This window comes from Eublepharis macularius, chromosome 5 (genome assembly GCF_028583425.1).
Source record: "Eublepharis macularius isolate TG4126 chromosome 5, MPM_Emac_v1.0, whole genome shotgun sequence".
NCBI lineage: Eukaryota > Metazoa > Chordata > Lepidosauria > Squamata > Eublepharidae > Eublepharis > Eublepharis macularius.
In genome coordinates this window covers 72,608,367-72,626,169 of record NC_072794.1, presented here as the reverse complement: position 1 = coordinate 72,626,169, position 17,803 = coordinate 72,608,367, and the positions used below count along the sequence as shown (strand labels likewise).

General features: G+C 42.8%; 1 protein-coding gene across 1 annotated transcript in view; it reads right to left on the bottom strand.

Annotated features, from left to right (window-relative positions):
• Positions 1–7,361, bottom strand: part of PTGER3 (prostaglandin E receptor 3) — a 33,667-nt gene extending 26,306 nt beyond the window's left edge. Inside the window, exon 1 of the mRNA XM_054980378.1 lies at positions 6,462–7,361. Coding sequence (XP_054836353.1) covers positions 6,462–7,361 — 900 coding nt within the window. The remainder of the gene's footprint in view (positions 1–6,461) is intronic.
• Between the last annotated feature and the right edge of the window lie 10,442 nt (positions 7,362–17,803).

Sequence of the window (17,803 nt, the reverse complement as noted above, 5' to 3'; positions counted from 1 at the left end):
AAAGTTTCATAATATAGTAACAGTACTTCATTGTTGCCTTGATCCTCACATCAAATCATTGCCATCACCATCATCACCCCTTAGGGTTTTTTTGTTATCAGCAAAGACACGGTGGTGGAGCATGACCTCAAGTCATAGTTGACTTGTTGACCCCTGGTGGGTTTTCATGGCAAAAGACTAACAGAGGTGGTTTGCCATTGCCTGACTCTGCAACTCTGGTCTTTGTTGGAGGTCTCTCATCCAATTACTAATGAAGACCAACCCTGCTTAGCTTCTGAGATCAGGCTCACGTGGATTATCCAGATTAGGGCCAACAAAGACACTAAGGCAGTGAAAATCCAGAGGAAGGAACATTTTCTTACATTCAAACACAAGACATACCTTCCCTTCTAGACACATGAACAAGATCATCCCAACAACATCATGCTAGGAAAGATTTTCTGGTTTAAGAAAAGCATTGTTTTTAGACAGGAAAAAACAAATGTTCACAATTTGTGGGAATGGTGGATGACATCACATTGGAAAAAGGTGTGCAGCTAAAGCTGTTGAAACTGATAAAAAACCAGTAAGAGGTTAAGAGAGCAATTGTGAGTCTACATGGCAGTACCCTTTTACTTAATGGAGCTTACTTTTAGGAAAGTGACTCTAGGATTGCACTGTAACTGACTCAGCTCCAGAGCCACTATGTAGCTTCTCTTTCTTCATGCCTTCTCAGGCAATCCACTGGAAAACTATGGTTGTTGTGGATTTTCCGGGCTGTATTGCCGTGGTCTTGGCACTGTAGTTCCTGACGTTTCGCCAGCAGCTGTGACTGGCATCTTCAGGGGTGTAGCACCGAAAGACAGGGATCTCTCAGTGTCAAACTGTCACACAGTTTGACACTGAGAGATCCCTGTCTTTCGGTGCTACACCTCTGAAGATGCTAGTCACAGCTGCTGGCGAAACGTCAGGAACTACAATGCCAAGACCACAGCAATACAGCCCGGAAAATTCACAACCATCGTTCTCCGGCCGTGAAAGACTTCGACAACACTGGAAAACTGCTTGGACATTTTCCCTTGCATCCTCTTAAGGGAAAAGGCTAGAGGCTGGAAATGCAGAAACGTAGCACCAGCGATTTCTAAGGGAGCAGGGTCCCCATATTCACTTTTAACTACAGGACTGGATGGGAATCATTGTATTCACTTCTTGCAAGTGCTATAAAATAATATGAGAATCTGATTAAATCTCAGGTTCCTTTTCTAGGAAATAGCCAACTATTATATCAATGGACAACACACAGGAATAGATTAATTAAGTTTTTGCAAAAAGGTTCTGGTAATTTTCGGATCTTGTATAAAGGTTTACATTTTTTTTTGTCCTCTCCAAGGAGGCTGCTTTTAGAAGAGGTTGTCAGCAAGAAAGTAAGAACTTGGAGATTACTAAACATATGAAAGAATATTCTGAAAATGTTAATTACCAAGATGACATTCTGATACATTATTATACATGAGACAGACAATGGTACCCATTAAAACAAGATTTATTATCCACTGAGCTTTAGTAATGCCTATTTGTTAAAGCATTCATAGTGTCCTTTAAAATATGTATTAACTACATTGGATAGGTTGTAAAGAAAACAATCCCTGCTGGTCCAAGGGAAGTCAATAAAATCAGGGATCAAAGAACCACTCCTAAAAGAACACCCTGAAAACAGCATTGGTAGTACTGCCACTATTTCTCCCAATCAAGTCTTAGCTCAGATACCGGGGAAAACAAGCCTCTGGCCTTACCAGATATTAACTGAAAGTCAGTTCTGCTGAGTCTCCATTAAAGTTATCAAGGTAGCAGAACCAAACTGGTCTGGGCACAGGTTTAGGTTGAAGCCAAGAATCAAAGAAATGCCTCACACAGTTATGAAGAATATTTTGTTTATTATAAATGTGTATAAAATGTAGTGTGTGTGTAAAAGGATAAAGATCTAACTAAAACCTACACTATATATACCAGCAGAGTCTTCTACCATTCTAAGCCAGGATGATAATTTGTAGGTGTAACACAGCATTCTTAGTCAGCATTCAAGTTTCTAAATCTATAGCATAAGGTCCAAAATGGAGTCCTAGGATGAAAGGACATTCATAATGAAGGCCAAAAGAGCAACTAATCAGAACTGATTTTTCAAATTTATTCCCAATTGTCTATCAACCTGTGGCGATCTCACTAACTACTCAGTGCTCAGTGCTCTGCAATCACGTGTGAGTCTGGTGTTGTGTATTTATATTAAGCCCACACAGTATTACCATGAGAACATGGACTTCCCTCTAATCTTGGAGGCTTCAGTAACAGCACCTGTGCTGCAAAACATACTTCTGTAGATTCACTCTCACAGTTGCCATGTTCACTTGCCCACAATTCATATAGATTCTGGCCAAGCAGGCCTATTTCTTTACACAGGTATTTTCATAGAAAAATTGAAAAGATTCCCCCACCAATAGTGAAAAAAAAATTAGATATGACAATCATACTGCAGGTAGTATGAAAAGTCTATGATCACGAGTGTATCTATTTAAAAGTTAATAAATAATTAAGAGGAGGGAAGTAAGCCAAAGAACAGCCTAATTACACATTTAATGAGGTGCTCCTAATTTTGTGGCATTTGCATGGTAGCAACCATTCTGGGGAATGGGAATAAATGACTTTCAAGCCTTGCCATCTCATTTACAATAACTAACAAGCCCTTTCTGGTTCTGAAGGCATCAAATAAACCCAGATGCCCCAAATAATAACACTGTAGAACCCTGGCAGCAGAGGTGTTAATGAGTAACAGGAGCACTGACCGGAAGTAAGTGAAATGGACTGATTTAAAGCAAAGAGAAGAGAGCAATGTGCAATCCATTTCTCCTTACCATTATATGATGATAGCTTGGGTATCAAACAGACTAGTTTAAGAAAAAAAACTGTACAAGGGAGCTTTCTAGGGGATTCATGAGAGCTTCTCTTTAACTAGCATATTCCTGGAAAGGACTGGTTTGCACGTGCTGTCTTCTCCCTACCTCATGCTCCTAATAGGTCCTAGGTATGCTGCCTCTGGAATCCATCTTGGACTCAGCAAGGGATGCACAGGATGAGGGACACAACTTTCACACATAGCCCTTGGATCTGGCTGGGACAGCATGGGAGGAGGACAGGCTTACCAGACACACCCATGCAGCTGCTGGCAGAAGGTACAGCTTCTGGATCTAACCTTGGATGCTTCTAGGATGCATGGAAAGAAGGTTCTGAAGTTGGTAAACTGATCTGAGCCAATCCTGGCATTTCTCTGGTCAAATGATTGCTTGAATACCTCAGCGCAGAGAGAGACAGCAGTAGTCTATTTTACACAAGAGCTGGTTAGTAATTGACAGTTGATATCAGATGGAACAGAGGGCCAAGCTACAAGTGATGAATGACATGTGCCTGGCAAGTGAACAGACTCACACGTATTCCTTCCTGTTCACTTGCCATTCACTTGCGTTCCACTAGAGCAAGTGAATGGCAAGTGAACAGGGAGGAATACGTGTGAGTCTGTTCACTTGCCAGGCAAGTGTCATTCATCACTTGTAGCTTGGCCCAGATTTGGACAATGTTTAATAAGCCACCATGTTTTTCCACCAAATATTCTGCCAGTATGAAGAGCTAAAGCTGAAGAACTCCTCTTTGGCCTTTGGTGTTTGAAAAGATACTTTTCTACAAGCTGCAAATTACAGAATGAGCTTCAAGAAGCTGAGCAACCAAAATAGAGCTTGGATTTCCCATTGCTGTGCTCCCCCCGACCCTGGTCATAGAATCATGGGTAACTTTACAAGTACATTTAAATAGTCTATTTACAGTGATTTACTGTTCTAGAAAGTAAGTCATATGTTCCCAACCCCCCAGCAGTACTGAAACCATTACTACCTGCTACTAAATTTTGCTTTCAACACTAGGATTCCCAGTTCCCTCAGTGGGGGCAGGGGATCCGCTGCTCCTACCCTCTGGCACCACTCACCCGACTGGTGGGGGGAAACCAGAACAGGCCTCCCTGATTTGCTCCTGGGGATGTGTGTGTGCAATGATGTCACTTCCCAGGCGTGACATCATTGCGCTGTCCCAAAAGTGCTCCTGCGGTTTACAGCAAGCCAATTTGGACCAAAATGGGCTGAATCAGGCCCATTTGGGGCCCAAATCGGGGTGTGGCAAAGTGTGCACATGCACACGCTCCCAGGCCTGCATGATGACATCACTTCCCTGAGTGAAAAAAAGGTAAATGCCGGGTCCCCTGAACCTGCAACCCTATTCAACACACATGCACACCCTTTTCGTTCTTGGACACTGAACTAGTAAAACCATCATCTCTCTCTTCTCATTTAACACAAGATAAAGAAGAGAGATAGTTTTCAGTAGTTGGCAAGCAAGACAAAAGGGCCATTTTCCATAAGGGTTGCGTTCACCAGCACAGGAAATTCCTGGAGATTTGGGAGTGGTACCATGGGGAGAACAGAGTTTGGTGGGGAAGGCAGCTCAGTTGGGATGTGATGCCATACAGCCTACTCTCCGAAGGAGCCTTTTCCTCCAGGTGAACTGATTTTGTAGTTTGGAGATCAGTTTTAATTCCAGGAAAACTCCATGCCCCAACTTAAGGTTGGTAACTCTGCTTCCCACATTATGGAAGGAAGCAGCATGTTTTTAAACACATTTTTTATTCCAATGTACACATCTGACAAAGCTTGTACTTGTCTTCTTCATAAATTATACATGGAAGCAAGTGTTAATGTAGCTTGGTGGGGAACAGAACAAGCATATGGATGCAGCATGTGTCATCCTCCAGGCCCGTTTACTTGTCTGAGCTACTTCTGTGTATCCTTAGCCTCATCAAATAGGTAGCATTAGCAGTAGTGTTAAGTCCAGTGTTTTGAAGAACGAGTCTCCAAAACTAGTCTCATTGGCACCTCATTGGAGGGGATAGTCTCATTGTTGGGAATAACTATTTTGGAGATCACAAGAGTGGTCATTCCACCCTCTGTTTCTGCAGAATTAGTGGGATTAGAAGACGCAACGTGTTTAGCTTCATAGTGGTAATTGCTGAGAAGTGTAAACAGGTTTTAAGCAAGAAAATTCATGGAACTGACTCCATCTCATTGATTTGCTAGAAAAGACTTTTCAGGATACAGATGCTGGGGAGATTTGGATGTGGGGAGGTTAGAGAGCTGAAGGCCTGGTTAGCTGCTTTCTGGTGCACAAGCTTATTCCACAACCACCTCTGCTAAAAACATTTTCTGTAATTATTCAAAGACCTGAGATAAGAATACATGTGAACATCATTAGAAATCTCTCTCAAACCTGAAATTAGAAGAGATTCCCAGGCAACAAAGAACTTTATTATTCTATATGACAACAGCGGCAAGAATTTTATATGCTCAGAAGTGGAAGACGCAAGAAGTACCATCTATTGAAAATTGGATACAAAAATTGCTGTACATGGCAGAAATGGACAAAATGACGAGAAAGTTGAGAGAACAGAATCCAGAAGAATTTCTTAATGACTGGGGTAATCTAAAACAGTATTTGGAAAAGAAGTGGGACGTAAAGGGACAATTATGGTTGTTAGATAATTATTAATTTTGCAGAAAGGAGGAGATACTGATCTTTACAAGAGAAGAGAGGAGATAAGTTAGAAACACAATGTAACTGATAGTTTGATGTTAGGTTTTGTTTAATCTAATATATATTATCTATTTTAGTAGTGTGTTAAGACAGTTAAGAATAGAAAAGGGGATATAAGTAGTAGATGCAGACAGCAGGTTGGAAAACTGTTGGAAGTCTTAGATTAAGGGGGGGAAGGGTGGGAGAACATGGAAGTGAGGGTTTTAATTGAAAATCTGTAATATTAATTTTTACTCACCCAATAAAAATTTCTTAAAAAAAAAAAAGAAATCTCTCTCAAACCATTTCAATTCTCTTAAAATCCACAGGCTGTTTCCATCCTAATGCTGCCACATTTACTAAAGTTGCAGAATGCAACATCCAGCAATGGGCTCCTATTAAAACTTCATAAGATCCCCCCCCCCCCCGCCAACTCTCCAGCCTCATGAACATCTGTGAACAGCTATCTGCTAAATATAGAAAGCTGGTGTTCTATGCTTTGTTTTATTCCCATCCCTGCCTATATACTCTGGATTTGGCGTATATCCAAAGGGAGTAAATCAATCTAACAATGCAATTCTATGCAGTCGCTCCAGTCTAAATCCATAAATATCACTGGTTTTAGACTAAAAATGCACAGGATAGTGCTGGGAGTCAGCCATTTAAATGAAGTTGCCGGCAGATTTATGGTTTGTATATTTCATTCTAAATTCAGATTTTAAGTTCCTTTTTACTTTTTAAGTAAAGCAGAGAGAATGAGTGAGTGAGCTGATCAGTCACAAAATGACACATGTCTATGGTGAAATCAGAGCACAACCTACCAAAAGTGGGGACCAACAGGCAAAGAGGACGCACATGATGCCCAGCAGCTGGATCAGGGTTTCCATGGTGATTCTGCCCCACTGCCTCCTGGACTGAGACCTGGAGCTTTTGGTTCGGCACCGACACACCAAAGCGACAATTGTCGCCATGTTGCACACCACAGTGATCACCAGAGAGAAAAGCCCCAAGAAAGCAAATATCGAAGCAAAGATTGAGCTGCCCATTCTGGAACCTTCCTCATCCCAGGTGCCGATGAAGCACCAGGTGCCTGGCCACTGGACCGTGTACTTCCCAACGCCAATGATGGGCAAGAGCGCAAAAATGAAGATGGCCAGCCACACGCTGAGAATGATAGATTTGGTCACCCTGGTCTTCATGTGGGCAGAGTACCAGTGTGGAGCTCGGATGGCCAAAGTCCTTTCGACAGCCATGGCACTGGCAATGAAGAGGGGGCACAGCCCAAAGACAGTCATACACACGCCAAAGAAGGTACACAGTTTGAGCGACGGGTCCACCTCGACCCAGTTCCTGTTAGCCAAGTACACCGAGATGACAATGGGACTTGTCAAGAGCTGCCCGGTGAGATCAGTCAGAGCCAGGGAGCCGATACAGAGCAAGAAGGACTTCTTCCTCTGGTTCTCCTTCTTGTGGTAGGCGCGGTACACCAACAGCATCGCCAGCCCGTTGCCCACCATGCCCGTGATCATCATGGTCAAGGGGAACACGATGGAGACGGAGCCACACGGAGCCGTGGCGTTGCCGAGGAGGAGGGCCATGGCGGTGGAGTTGAGCCGCTCCTCGCAGAGCCTGCACGCGGTCATGTTGCTGGCCGGACCAGCGAAGGGAAAGGCGGCGGCGGCGGAGGCGCCGGGAGCGGGCAGGCTGCGCTCTCGTCCCATCCCATGGCGGTGCGCCTTAGCCAGCCGACGGGCTCCGCACCACGCCTCGGTGGGGTTGCCGAGGGCCAGCCGCCGCTCTATAAGGCGTGGGAGGCGGAGCCCCGCGGCCGAGTCACTCTCATTGATCCGTTTCGGGCCAGGCGGCAGCAAGCCGGAGAGGCGAGAGCCCAACTTCGGACGTTTCTCAGCGCGGAGGGAAGGGGATCCTGCCCGGCCGCAGAGAGCTGCCAGATTTTGGCTTCCCAGCAGCCGTTGAAACAAGGAGGATGAAGCGGGACGCGAGCCTCGAGGAAGCAGCTGGGAAGCCTCCAGGGAGCGCCTCCTTTGCAAAGGAGGCTTTTGCTTGCTCTCCTCCCCAGATCAGACGCTTCGGAGCCTCCTCAGAACAGCGGAGCTTCCGGGCGTTGTTCTTGAAGTCCCGCTTGCGTGCGCTTCAGTTAAGCAAGCGTTGGCTGCTGCCCCGTTCTTTTACATACGTAGTTACTATATTGCAGTTTCTTCCCATCAACGCCTGATCAGTTGCAGAGAGGAGCGTCCTTAAGTTGTACTTCCTAATGGCAGTTGCAAAATCAGGCGCAGAACACCTTCAGACTTTTTAGAGACTGAAGCGGGGAAACAGCCACGGCGGTATCAGAGGCGAGGAGGCCACCTAGTGGGAAATAAAGGGCCGTGCTACTAGCAGCCACGCGTGGCCGAAGGACCTGGGAAAGAGCGTTGTAGAGCTATTTTGCAGCGCTTTGATTTTGACTGGGATGGCCCTGTTTGGGGTAGTGGTTAAGAGTTCGGGACTCTAATCTGGAGAGTCGGGTTTGATTCCTCCACTTGAAGCCAGCTGGGTGACCTTGGGCTAGGCACAGCTCTCCTGAGTTCTCTCAGCCCCACCCACCTCACAGGGTGTTTGTTGTTGTGCTGATAATAATGACAACAATAATAATTGTTGTTGTGGGGATAACAACTTTGTAAATACTCTGAGTAGGCATTAAATTGTCCTGAAGGGCGGTATATAAATAGAATATTATTATGTAAAGACTGCACCCCTGCTTATTTCTGGAGTCTACAGAAATGGCCCTGAGTCTTATTGAGGCCTGGCTAAGCTAGGCTAGCCTCAGGGCTGAAAATAAAGCAGCACACTCCTGTCCCTCACACCTTCTGCTTCAATTGCCCCCTACCCCCCACTTTACTAGTAAAATGTGTCTTTCTTTCACTCCAGCTAGTTGCCACATAAGATGGAACTTTTAGAAAAATCTTAATAGATCTCACTTGTCAGGGAGAAGGTGGGTGTCTGCTGTGTAATATTCCTGCTTCAGCAAGTGTGCAATATTCCTCCCGATTCCTCATTTACATTGGGATATACCATTGTGGTATTTGGAGAGATGTGCCATCTATATATCAATATCAGACTCTATTTTGTTTAAAAGGTGTTTGGATTTCAGTTTCAATTAACCCCCACACGCCTATTGCTGTGTTAGATGGGGACTAATTGAAAATGAATCTAGACAGGTTCTTTGAGGGGTGGTTTGTTTGAGTGGGAAGGAAGTTGTTGAACATGTTTTTTTATTAGAGTAGCATTCCTCCTTGAGGGTCAGATTCTTAAGACCGGGGTTATTGTAACTCTTTCTGGGCAGGAATAACCTTGCTAGTTTTATCTATGCCTTAATACCATCCATTCAGCAACTGCAGTTCCAAGGGAGTTATCTATGTTATTCAGTGTCCTTGCTACTTGATGTATGTAGATATGACTACCAGACCTGTTAAAGTTTGTATTTGTGAGCATAAGAGCTGCGTTAAAGAAACTGAATGCCCCACTTGTTAACCACTATCTCACTGCCGGCCATACGGAGAAGCAGCTGCAATTTTGGGTTGTGGAAGTTATACAGAACACATCTTCAGGCTCTCACAAACTGCTGCAGAAAAGAGAAGTGTTTTGGATTCACCACCTCCAGACCTTGATGCCTTGGGGACTTAATGAAGAAGTGGACTGGACTTGCTGTGTCTGAGATGGATTCGACTTGATTTGGACTATTGCCCTAACTGAATATGTGCTGTGTCTTTGCCATTCCAGTGTTCCCTTCCTTCTCTTTCTCTCCGTCCCCCCTCCCCCTCCTTTGAAAGCATATCTTCTTATCACATGGGAGACATTGCATCACCCTTCTACCTTTTCATATAGCTGAACTTTCTTAGATTAAAGTGCCAGTTTATCTTTACTGCAGATTGATGTAACACACTCCTATACATTGGAAACCAAGCCTCAGGTTGGTTTGTGATTGGGTTTGGAGAACCTGAGGGGGGTCAATTAAGAGCATGTTAGGGAATAATTTTCTAATTTGGTACATCTTTTCTTTAGAGTGCAACAATAAACAAAGAGCAGTGTGTGAATGCAGTCCTGGATCTACTGCAATATTTGTACTTTATCACACAATACTAGAGGTAAATTCTGATCCAGTATTTTACCTAGAATAATTCTAGCACTTAATAATGGACTATATTATATTAAAAAAATTTCCTCCCCCTTCTTTTGTTACAGCTTTAGATAAAACACCGGGAGCATTGCATGATTGGTTTCTATATGTGTGGGTGTGTTTGATCATAAATAGTTTACAATTGACCACTGAGGAAGGCCTTAGGGCCGAAACACATCTGGTCGGATTTTACTGTACCTTGGTCTATTTGTGTTGGTTATTGCATTGTACCATCATCTGTATTTTGAGATGTTTTAGCAAGTTTTAGTATGTATATGTAGCCTGCCATTCAGGCCTTGTGTTTTAAACTTGTTTTTAAATTTATATTGGTGCACATCTACAATAAGTACTCTCTAATACGCACGCACGCACATACACGCACCCACACAAGGTTGCTACCTAACCCGGCATTAAAATTTACATCACTTTCCATTTTGTTTCTAGGCACAATTCATAGCTATAAAGCCTTGAACAGCTTTGGACATCATTAAGGTAGGTAGCCGTGTTGGTCTGCAGTAGAACAGCAGGATTTGAGTCAGGCTCAGGGATTTCATTCCTACTTGTCTGAAGAAGGGAGTTGACTCTCGAATGCTTATGCTCTGACAATCTTGTTGGTCTCTAAGGTGCCACTTATCTGACGAAGGGAACTCTGACTCTTGAAAGCTCACACCCTGGAAATCTAGTTGGTCTCACTGGACCCAAATCTTGGACTTCTACCACCGACCAACACGGCTACCCATCTGAAACTAAGGTGCCACTGGACTCAAATCCAGCTTTGGACATAAAGAGTTCCTGCTCCCACATTCATCTCTCAGAATATCTTCTGAGGATATTCCTAAGCAACTTCAGCTTCAGATGTTAGGCAGGTGAGTACTAGAACACTTTTCTATTTTACAGAATATCCTCCTTAGAAATTCCTTAAGATTTAGAAGCCAATTCAAGACATGCATACTTGCTTAAACTTTTAAGTTGTTGTTTCCCTTAAAGTGCAGTCCTAAGCAGAGATACAACTTAAGTTCATTTATATTAATGGGTTGAGAAGAGCAACGCTTAGGATTGTACTCTCTCTGTCATGACTTGTGTTTTTATTGGCCTTTCACTTACTTTATTGGTATTTGTTCTGATTGTATCTTTGCTAAAGAAGCAGTTGTGGATTTTTTTTTGTTTTTGAAAGGTAGAGAATGCTTTATAATGAAAAGATATATTTGTTGAACCAAACAGTAATTTTGTATTTTGCAAAATTTCAGGTCATTTGGTCCTGTAGTTTCATGTAAAAGGCTTGTAAAGACAGACTACCACTCTAAAATAATAAGTTTTATTAGATATGGTTCTACCTATTTCCAGAGTTATTACAAAAAGGAAAGAATTCTGTTCTACTAAACAGAGTCATGAGTCAATCTGTTATGATTAAAGCAGACACTATAATGGACTAGCAGGGCTCCCTGGTGGTAGATAATAGGAACTTACTGGTCTTCACATTTAATACTGGATGAGAGACAGACCGACCGACATTGAGTCTTTTAAAGTAATGGTCCCACCCTGTCAAAGTTGTTTATGACTTAACCAGCACATAGAAAAAGGGGAGGGGGGTGAATCAAGTCACATGCAACCTAAACTTCTGGCTTCAAACTGAAAGCTACCCACATTTTCTATAACTGTAGAATGGTACACACTGTTTCTGACCTCTGTGATAAGAGTCTTGTATGTTCCCATTTGGCAAGCTAATCATTCTCTAAATTATTTTAAAAGTAGACATTCTACAAGATTCTCAAAAACATCCATATTCTGCCACTCAGAGAATCCTGGGAGCTATAATTTGAGTAGGGGGTAGTCAGCAATCACTCAACATTCTCATCAATTCATAGCATTCTTAAACTATCATTCCTAAAATTTCTTGCATCTATACATTTTGGACTACATTAGCAATGATTGGGTAAGAGGGTGCTGGGATACCGACGTGTCCAGTTGTGTGGGACACTTTTCATTTTATTTAATCTGAGGACATCGTAGGATTTTTGTAAATCAAACTTATTACCTGCTTGTATGAACCTTACACCTGTGGTTGCTTAAATCTGATGAAGGGCTGGTTGATGAGACAGGAAATGCCTCCTTTGAGAGAAGGAATAGTCACCTCAGCCTTTAAACAAGCAGCAGTCTACCCTCTCCTAAAGAATTCTACATTTCAAATATACCATTCTTGAGTAAGGCGATGGAATGAGTGGTGGCTGGACAACTTCAAGGATTCCTGGATGAAAGAGAGGGAGTGCAACTCTATTGGTTCTCTTAGACCTCTCAGAAGATTTCAGCCAAGGCTTTGGAGGCCATGACTAGATGGCTAAAGCAGAGCAGACTGAAGTCAACAAAGATGGAAGTCCTGTACCTGGGATGTAGGCTGTCAGGTTCAGGGATCCATCTCCCACCTCTTTTTTTTTTATATATAATTTTTTATTTTCAATATCTAACATACAACTACTACATACATACATACCCTACAAAACAGTAACTACAAAAGACTACAATAACACAAGGGATAGGAAAGAGGAAAGAAAAAAGGAAGAGGGAGGGAGGGGTGGAAAAAAGGGGAAGGTACCCTACAAACACTAAACACTAAACACTACATTTCTGTTTTCCCTTCATACTGCCATTATTCAAAAGTTAAAGCTTTATATTATATTGATGGAGTGGTTGACCTTACTAAATGCAAATTACAATTTAATTTCAAGTTAAATTTTTCTTCCCCTCCTGGGTCCCGGACGGAGTTCTCTCTGCGCAACTGCAGCCGCATTGCTCGTTTCCTCCCCCTCCCCCTCAGACTTCTCCTTTTCGTCTTGCTTGGTACACTGGAATTCTGGGTTCCTGTCCTCAAAATCCCTTAGTTGATCTTCTGATAATATCTTAAAGGCTTGATCTTTATGGGTGAACCAGATTCCTTCCGGAAATAACCATTTGTACTTTATTCCACGTTCTCTCAGAAGAGCTGCGAACTTTTTATACTTAAAACGTCTTTTCCGGACTAGAAATGGGACGTCTTTCAATATCTTAATTTTGTTGCCCAAGAAATCCAAATCCGCATTGTATGAATTATATAGGATAGTGTCCCGGATCCTCTTAGATGAAAAATCGATGATGATCTCGCGCGGCAACTGACGCTTCATTGCATACTTTGAAGTAGCCCGACGGGCTTCCAAAATGGCGCTTTTAACTTCTTCTTTAGTTGCCCTCGCGGGTGTCGCCAATAGTTCCGAGACAAGACCCTGTAAGTCCTCGTTTTCCTCCTCTTTCACATTCTGGAGGCGCAAAATTGTCTGTGTTCGTTCCACTTGTAGCCCGATCAACTGATTCTCCACCAGTTTAAGCTCTTTATTCGTAGCCTTCACGAGTGACGCACTTTCCCGAGCAGACTTCTCTGCCCCCCCCGCTGCTTCCTTGATGGTTTTCACTTCGCTCTCAATTAAGCCCACCCTTTGATCTGTTTCATTCAGCTTGTCAACAAAGGGTTTTATAGCTTCACCAACCGCCCTCCGTACAATTTCCTCCAACGATTCTCCCTTTAAGGCAGCCGAAACTGACTTGCCAAGGGCAGGACTTTGTTTCTTTGTTGCCATTTTGGGGGGGGGGGCGCCAACCAAATTTTGAGACTCAGCAAAGGGGAAGAGTGAGCCTTCTTGGCTTCAGATCTCACCTCTCCTTCACGTACGCTTGTAATAACAGAAGGAATTCGCTTACTTGTAGGCTCTCGCCTAATTCTGCTCTTTGCCGTTTCTCATGGCCCGGCAGCACTCGAGGCGCCGCGCACGTCCGCCGGCCTCCGTAGGGACAAACGGGCAATTAACCCCCCGCATTGATTCCAGGGGGCTCTTCCCGCAGCGTCCCGGACCCAGCCTCACTCACTGGGAGTTTTGGGGGCTAATCTTCGCAGATCAGCCGCCCGGACAGGGTGCTCGGCCGCTTCCTCTCGAGCCAGCGAAGAGGAGCGTCCGACATGGCGGAGAAAACGAAACCGAATCCATCTCCCACCTCTTGACGGGGCACTGCTTATGCCCACTTCAACAGTGAGGAGCCTGGGTGTGGTCTTGTATCTCCCCTTATCTATGGAGGACCAGATCATGGCGGTTGTGAGATTGGCGTACTACTATCTTTGCCAGATCAGGCTGTGCTGGGCTGCCCTTGGGCCTGCTCCGGAGACTACAGCTGGTCTAGAATGCAGCGGTGTGGCTTTAGACCGGGACGCCGTTCTGGGCTCATACAACACCTGTCTTGCGCCAGCTGCACTGGCTCCCAGTAGAATTCCAGATCAGGTTCAAGGTGCTGTTTTTGACCTTTAAAGCCCTTAGCGGACTGGGACCGGCATACCTTTGGGACCACCTCTCACCCTATATACCCCAGAAGGCACTTCGCTCAGCAGGAAAACATCACTGGAGATCCCCAGCCCCAAGGAGATCTGCCTTGTCTTGACCAGGGCCCAGGCCTTTTCGCCCTGGCCCCAACCTGGTGGAACTCTCTGTCTGAGACAACTTGGGCCCAGGGAATCTTTTAGCATTCAGCTGGGCCTGTAAGATAGAGATTTTTGCCAGGCTTTTAGTGGTTGAGGTGGGCGGGGAACCCCCTTCTGGTTTTTAGTATACCAGCGTCCATGGTCCCACTGATTATGTAGGACTATGACATCTGCTGTCTTGAATTTTGCTGCCAGTTTTTATTATCTTAGCTGTATTTTTATTATTGCATATTGTATAGTATTTTAATCGGGTTGTGATCCGCTCTGAGCCTTCATCAAGGGAAGAGTGGACTATAAATCCAATAAATAAATAATTAATCTGAACTGCCTTTGGGGGTTGGGACCCTGAGACATGGCCACCATTTTGGCAGGAGCATTAGCACATTATCTCACTGCATAGTGGACAGCCCCATACATAGTGGTTTGATTCTGTATAAGGCAGCTGTGTGTGTGTTCATGTGGGACTAAGATGGGCAAAACTGCACATGCAAAAGGCTTTCTCAGCAGTTGCACTCCTGATAGGGTAAATTCCTACTTAATAAATGCTATTTTGTAGCAACAAATTTTTGGATATGTTTAAAGGGAATCACTATTGCTATTTTTTTACTCAGTACTTGTGTTTAAAGGTTCTTCTATGTGAATGCGCCCTGACCTGAATCTAGCCCAATTTTATCAGATCTTGGAAGCAAAACAAGCAAGGTCAGTCCCAGTTAATACTTGGATGGGAGACCACCAAGGAAATCTAGAGTTCCTATACAGAGGCAGGCAATAGCAAACTACCTCTGAACATCTTGTCTTGAAAATCCCATGGGTATCTTTAAGTCAGCAGCTATGTGATGACAAAGATTTTTTATAAAAAAAATATTTTATATGGTAATCACCCACCCAATGACTCTTTGAGCCATACACAGGCTAACGATGATGAAACCACATTTATTCAATTGTCAAATTCAATTCCAGCAGTATCTCGATCTATATCTATAGATTAATAGATTTGGACTAGCACTGTCAGATGATATAGTATCAGAGAAAAAAATAGCTACTAACCTCTTGAACCATGAACTTTAAATACAGTCTGCTCTTAAGAGGACACACACATCTGTGAATCCACCTTTTTTTTTTTTGAAGTACCATATTATAGAAAATGCTTTGTGTACAACAGATCAGTCCTGGCATCATGCTAGACAGCTGGTTATCCTTGGACAATTTTTTTCTCAGTCTGATTCAGAACTTTGTAAACTGTTCAGTAATTCTAATACTGTAGAACCTTAGGACATTTACACATTCTCAGCCTAACTTACTTCATAAGGTTGCTGAGATGATAAAATGGGTAAGAGGAGACTGATGTAAGCTGTTTTGGGTCCCCGTTAGGGAGAAAAGTGAGGATAAATGAAGTGAATAATATATCTGCTTCTCTCAATTTATAAAGATTTTACATCTTTAACACAGTTGAAACCACAATATACACATTCCGTAGTCTGCATATTAAACAGTACTGGGAGCTGAGACCCCTTTCTCCTTTTGCCCTGGAAGGGGAAAGTATTGGGCTGCAACTGGTTTCTTACAATGATATTGCAATTTACAGAACACCACAAGCTGAATGCACAAATAGCCTCTCTGATAAGATACTGTTTGTGTGCAACATCATTGCAGGGTGATGATTTTGCTGATGGTTACTGCAGACCCCACACTACTCCCAGGAACAGCATTTTGATTAATGCAGTTCAGTTTAATTTTTAACAAAAAATAAGTTAATGCAGTGGGCTGCAGTGTGAAAGGGGCAGTCAAGATTTCTTCTGTGAATGGAGCTTTGTATTGCAAATAACCTCTGGGATTCTACTACATAACTGCATACCCAACAATAGGCAATATGTACTATTGAATCTTTTGCTCATATCCTTCACATCTATTATAATACTGAGAAAAAGCTGAGAGAGGAAATTTCTACAGCAGCCATACTTTCACATTTAACAGAACATCCATTTTCACATCAAGTCTCTAACAGTGATTTAAATGGAAGTTTAAATTTATAGCAAGATAGAAGACTCAGCAAAAAGCACTCTCTCATTTCACACAATGATTATGAAGCTGTAAAAACAAAATGGGATAACTAGCTGAAGGTGTCGTCCTCATTCTGGTAACATCAGTATTACTTTGGAGGGATCTGTCTATCCCCAGGAAAAGCTTGTTTGCATTGTTACATCAGATTTATGCCCCTTCTGCACCATAGATGTTTATCAGTATTAGGCTATACTTCAGTTACTGGAATGATCCATGTTGATTTTATGAGTGCTTTTAAGGCAACTCAATTTATAGACATTTACTGGTAGGATTGTATGCCATTTGTACTGCTTTCCAAGTAGCAATTAAACAATTTATAGCAGAAGCTGGCATGTGAACTTCATGCAAGTACAAAGCTTAAAGTTGTACATAAGAGTTTAAATAAATTGAATACACAAAACGTGTACCGAAATTCAACTCTCTAATATACTGGTCTCCTTTTTACAGACAATTCAGATTGGCTTTACATCTTCCCTCATGTTTGCATCTACAAAGAGGTAGGACAGAGGATCTGTCTCATCATTTGCTGGATGAATTCAGATTATGATCAAGCCTGTCAAATTTATTTCGAAAAACACTTTCTTCTCTCCTGTTCCTTGCATCCTACCCGTCAGGTTAATGAAAGTTCATGACACAACTACAGGATGCAGTAAGACAACAGAAACTGATTTTGCACGTGTAAATATTTTGGCTCTAATCAGGTTTTACCATATTTTTTAAAACTATTATACGCTGTATTTTTCTGCATCTTTAATAATAATAATAAAACATTCGATTTATATACCGCCCTTCAGGACAACTTAATGCCCACTCAGACCGGTTTACAAAGTATGTTGTTACTATCCCCGTAACAAAACACCCTGTGAGATAGGTAGTGCTAAGAGAGCTCCTCAAAGCTGTGACTGACCCAAGGTCACCCAGCTGGCTTCAAGCGGAGGAGTGGGGAATCAAACCCGGCTCTCCAGATTAGAGTCCCGCACTCTTAACCACTACACCAATCTAGCTTTAAAAATGCTAAATAGTTAAAACTGCGACGAAGTAAGCATGATTCATTCTAATTTAGTAATATTTCTCCAGTGGGAAAAATATTCGTGTGCTTTTACTTTTTCAATCTTAATTAACCAAGTGTTAAACTATATACTACACGAGGGGACATCACATAGTCTTACTGCTTAGTAACACTGACCTTTACTGAATTCCCAAAGAATGTAAGCAGACCTTATCTATTTACCTAAATATGTCCAGTTAGATGTTATAGGTATTAGATTCCACATGTAAGAACATTTTAGAATAGTATGTAGATATTACTGGCTAGACTGGATGTAGTCTGGAAGGCTATAGCTGGGAACAGTCTTCTGCTACTGCCAGGGGCTGGTACATTATCATTCCTTGCAGAACACAACACAATGACCCTTGCTTCAAGCACA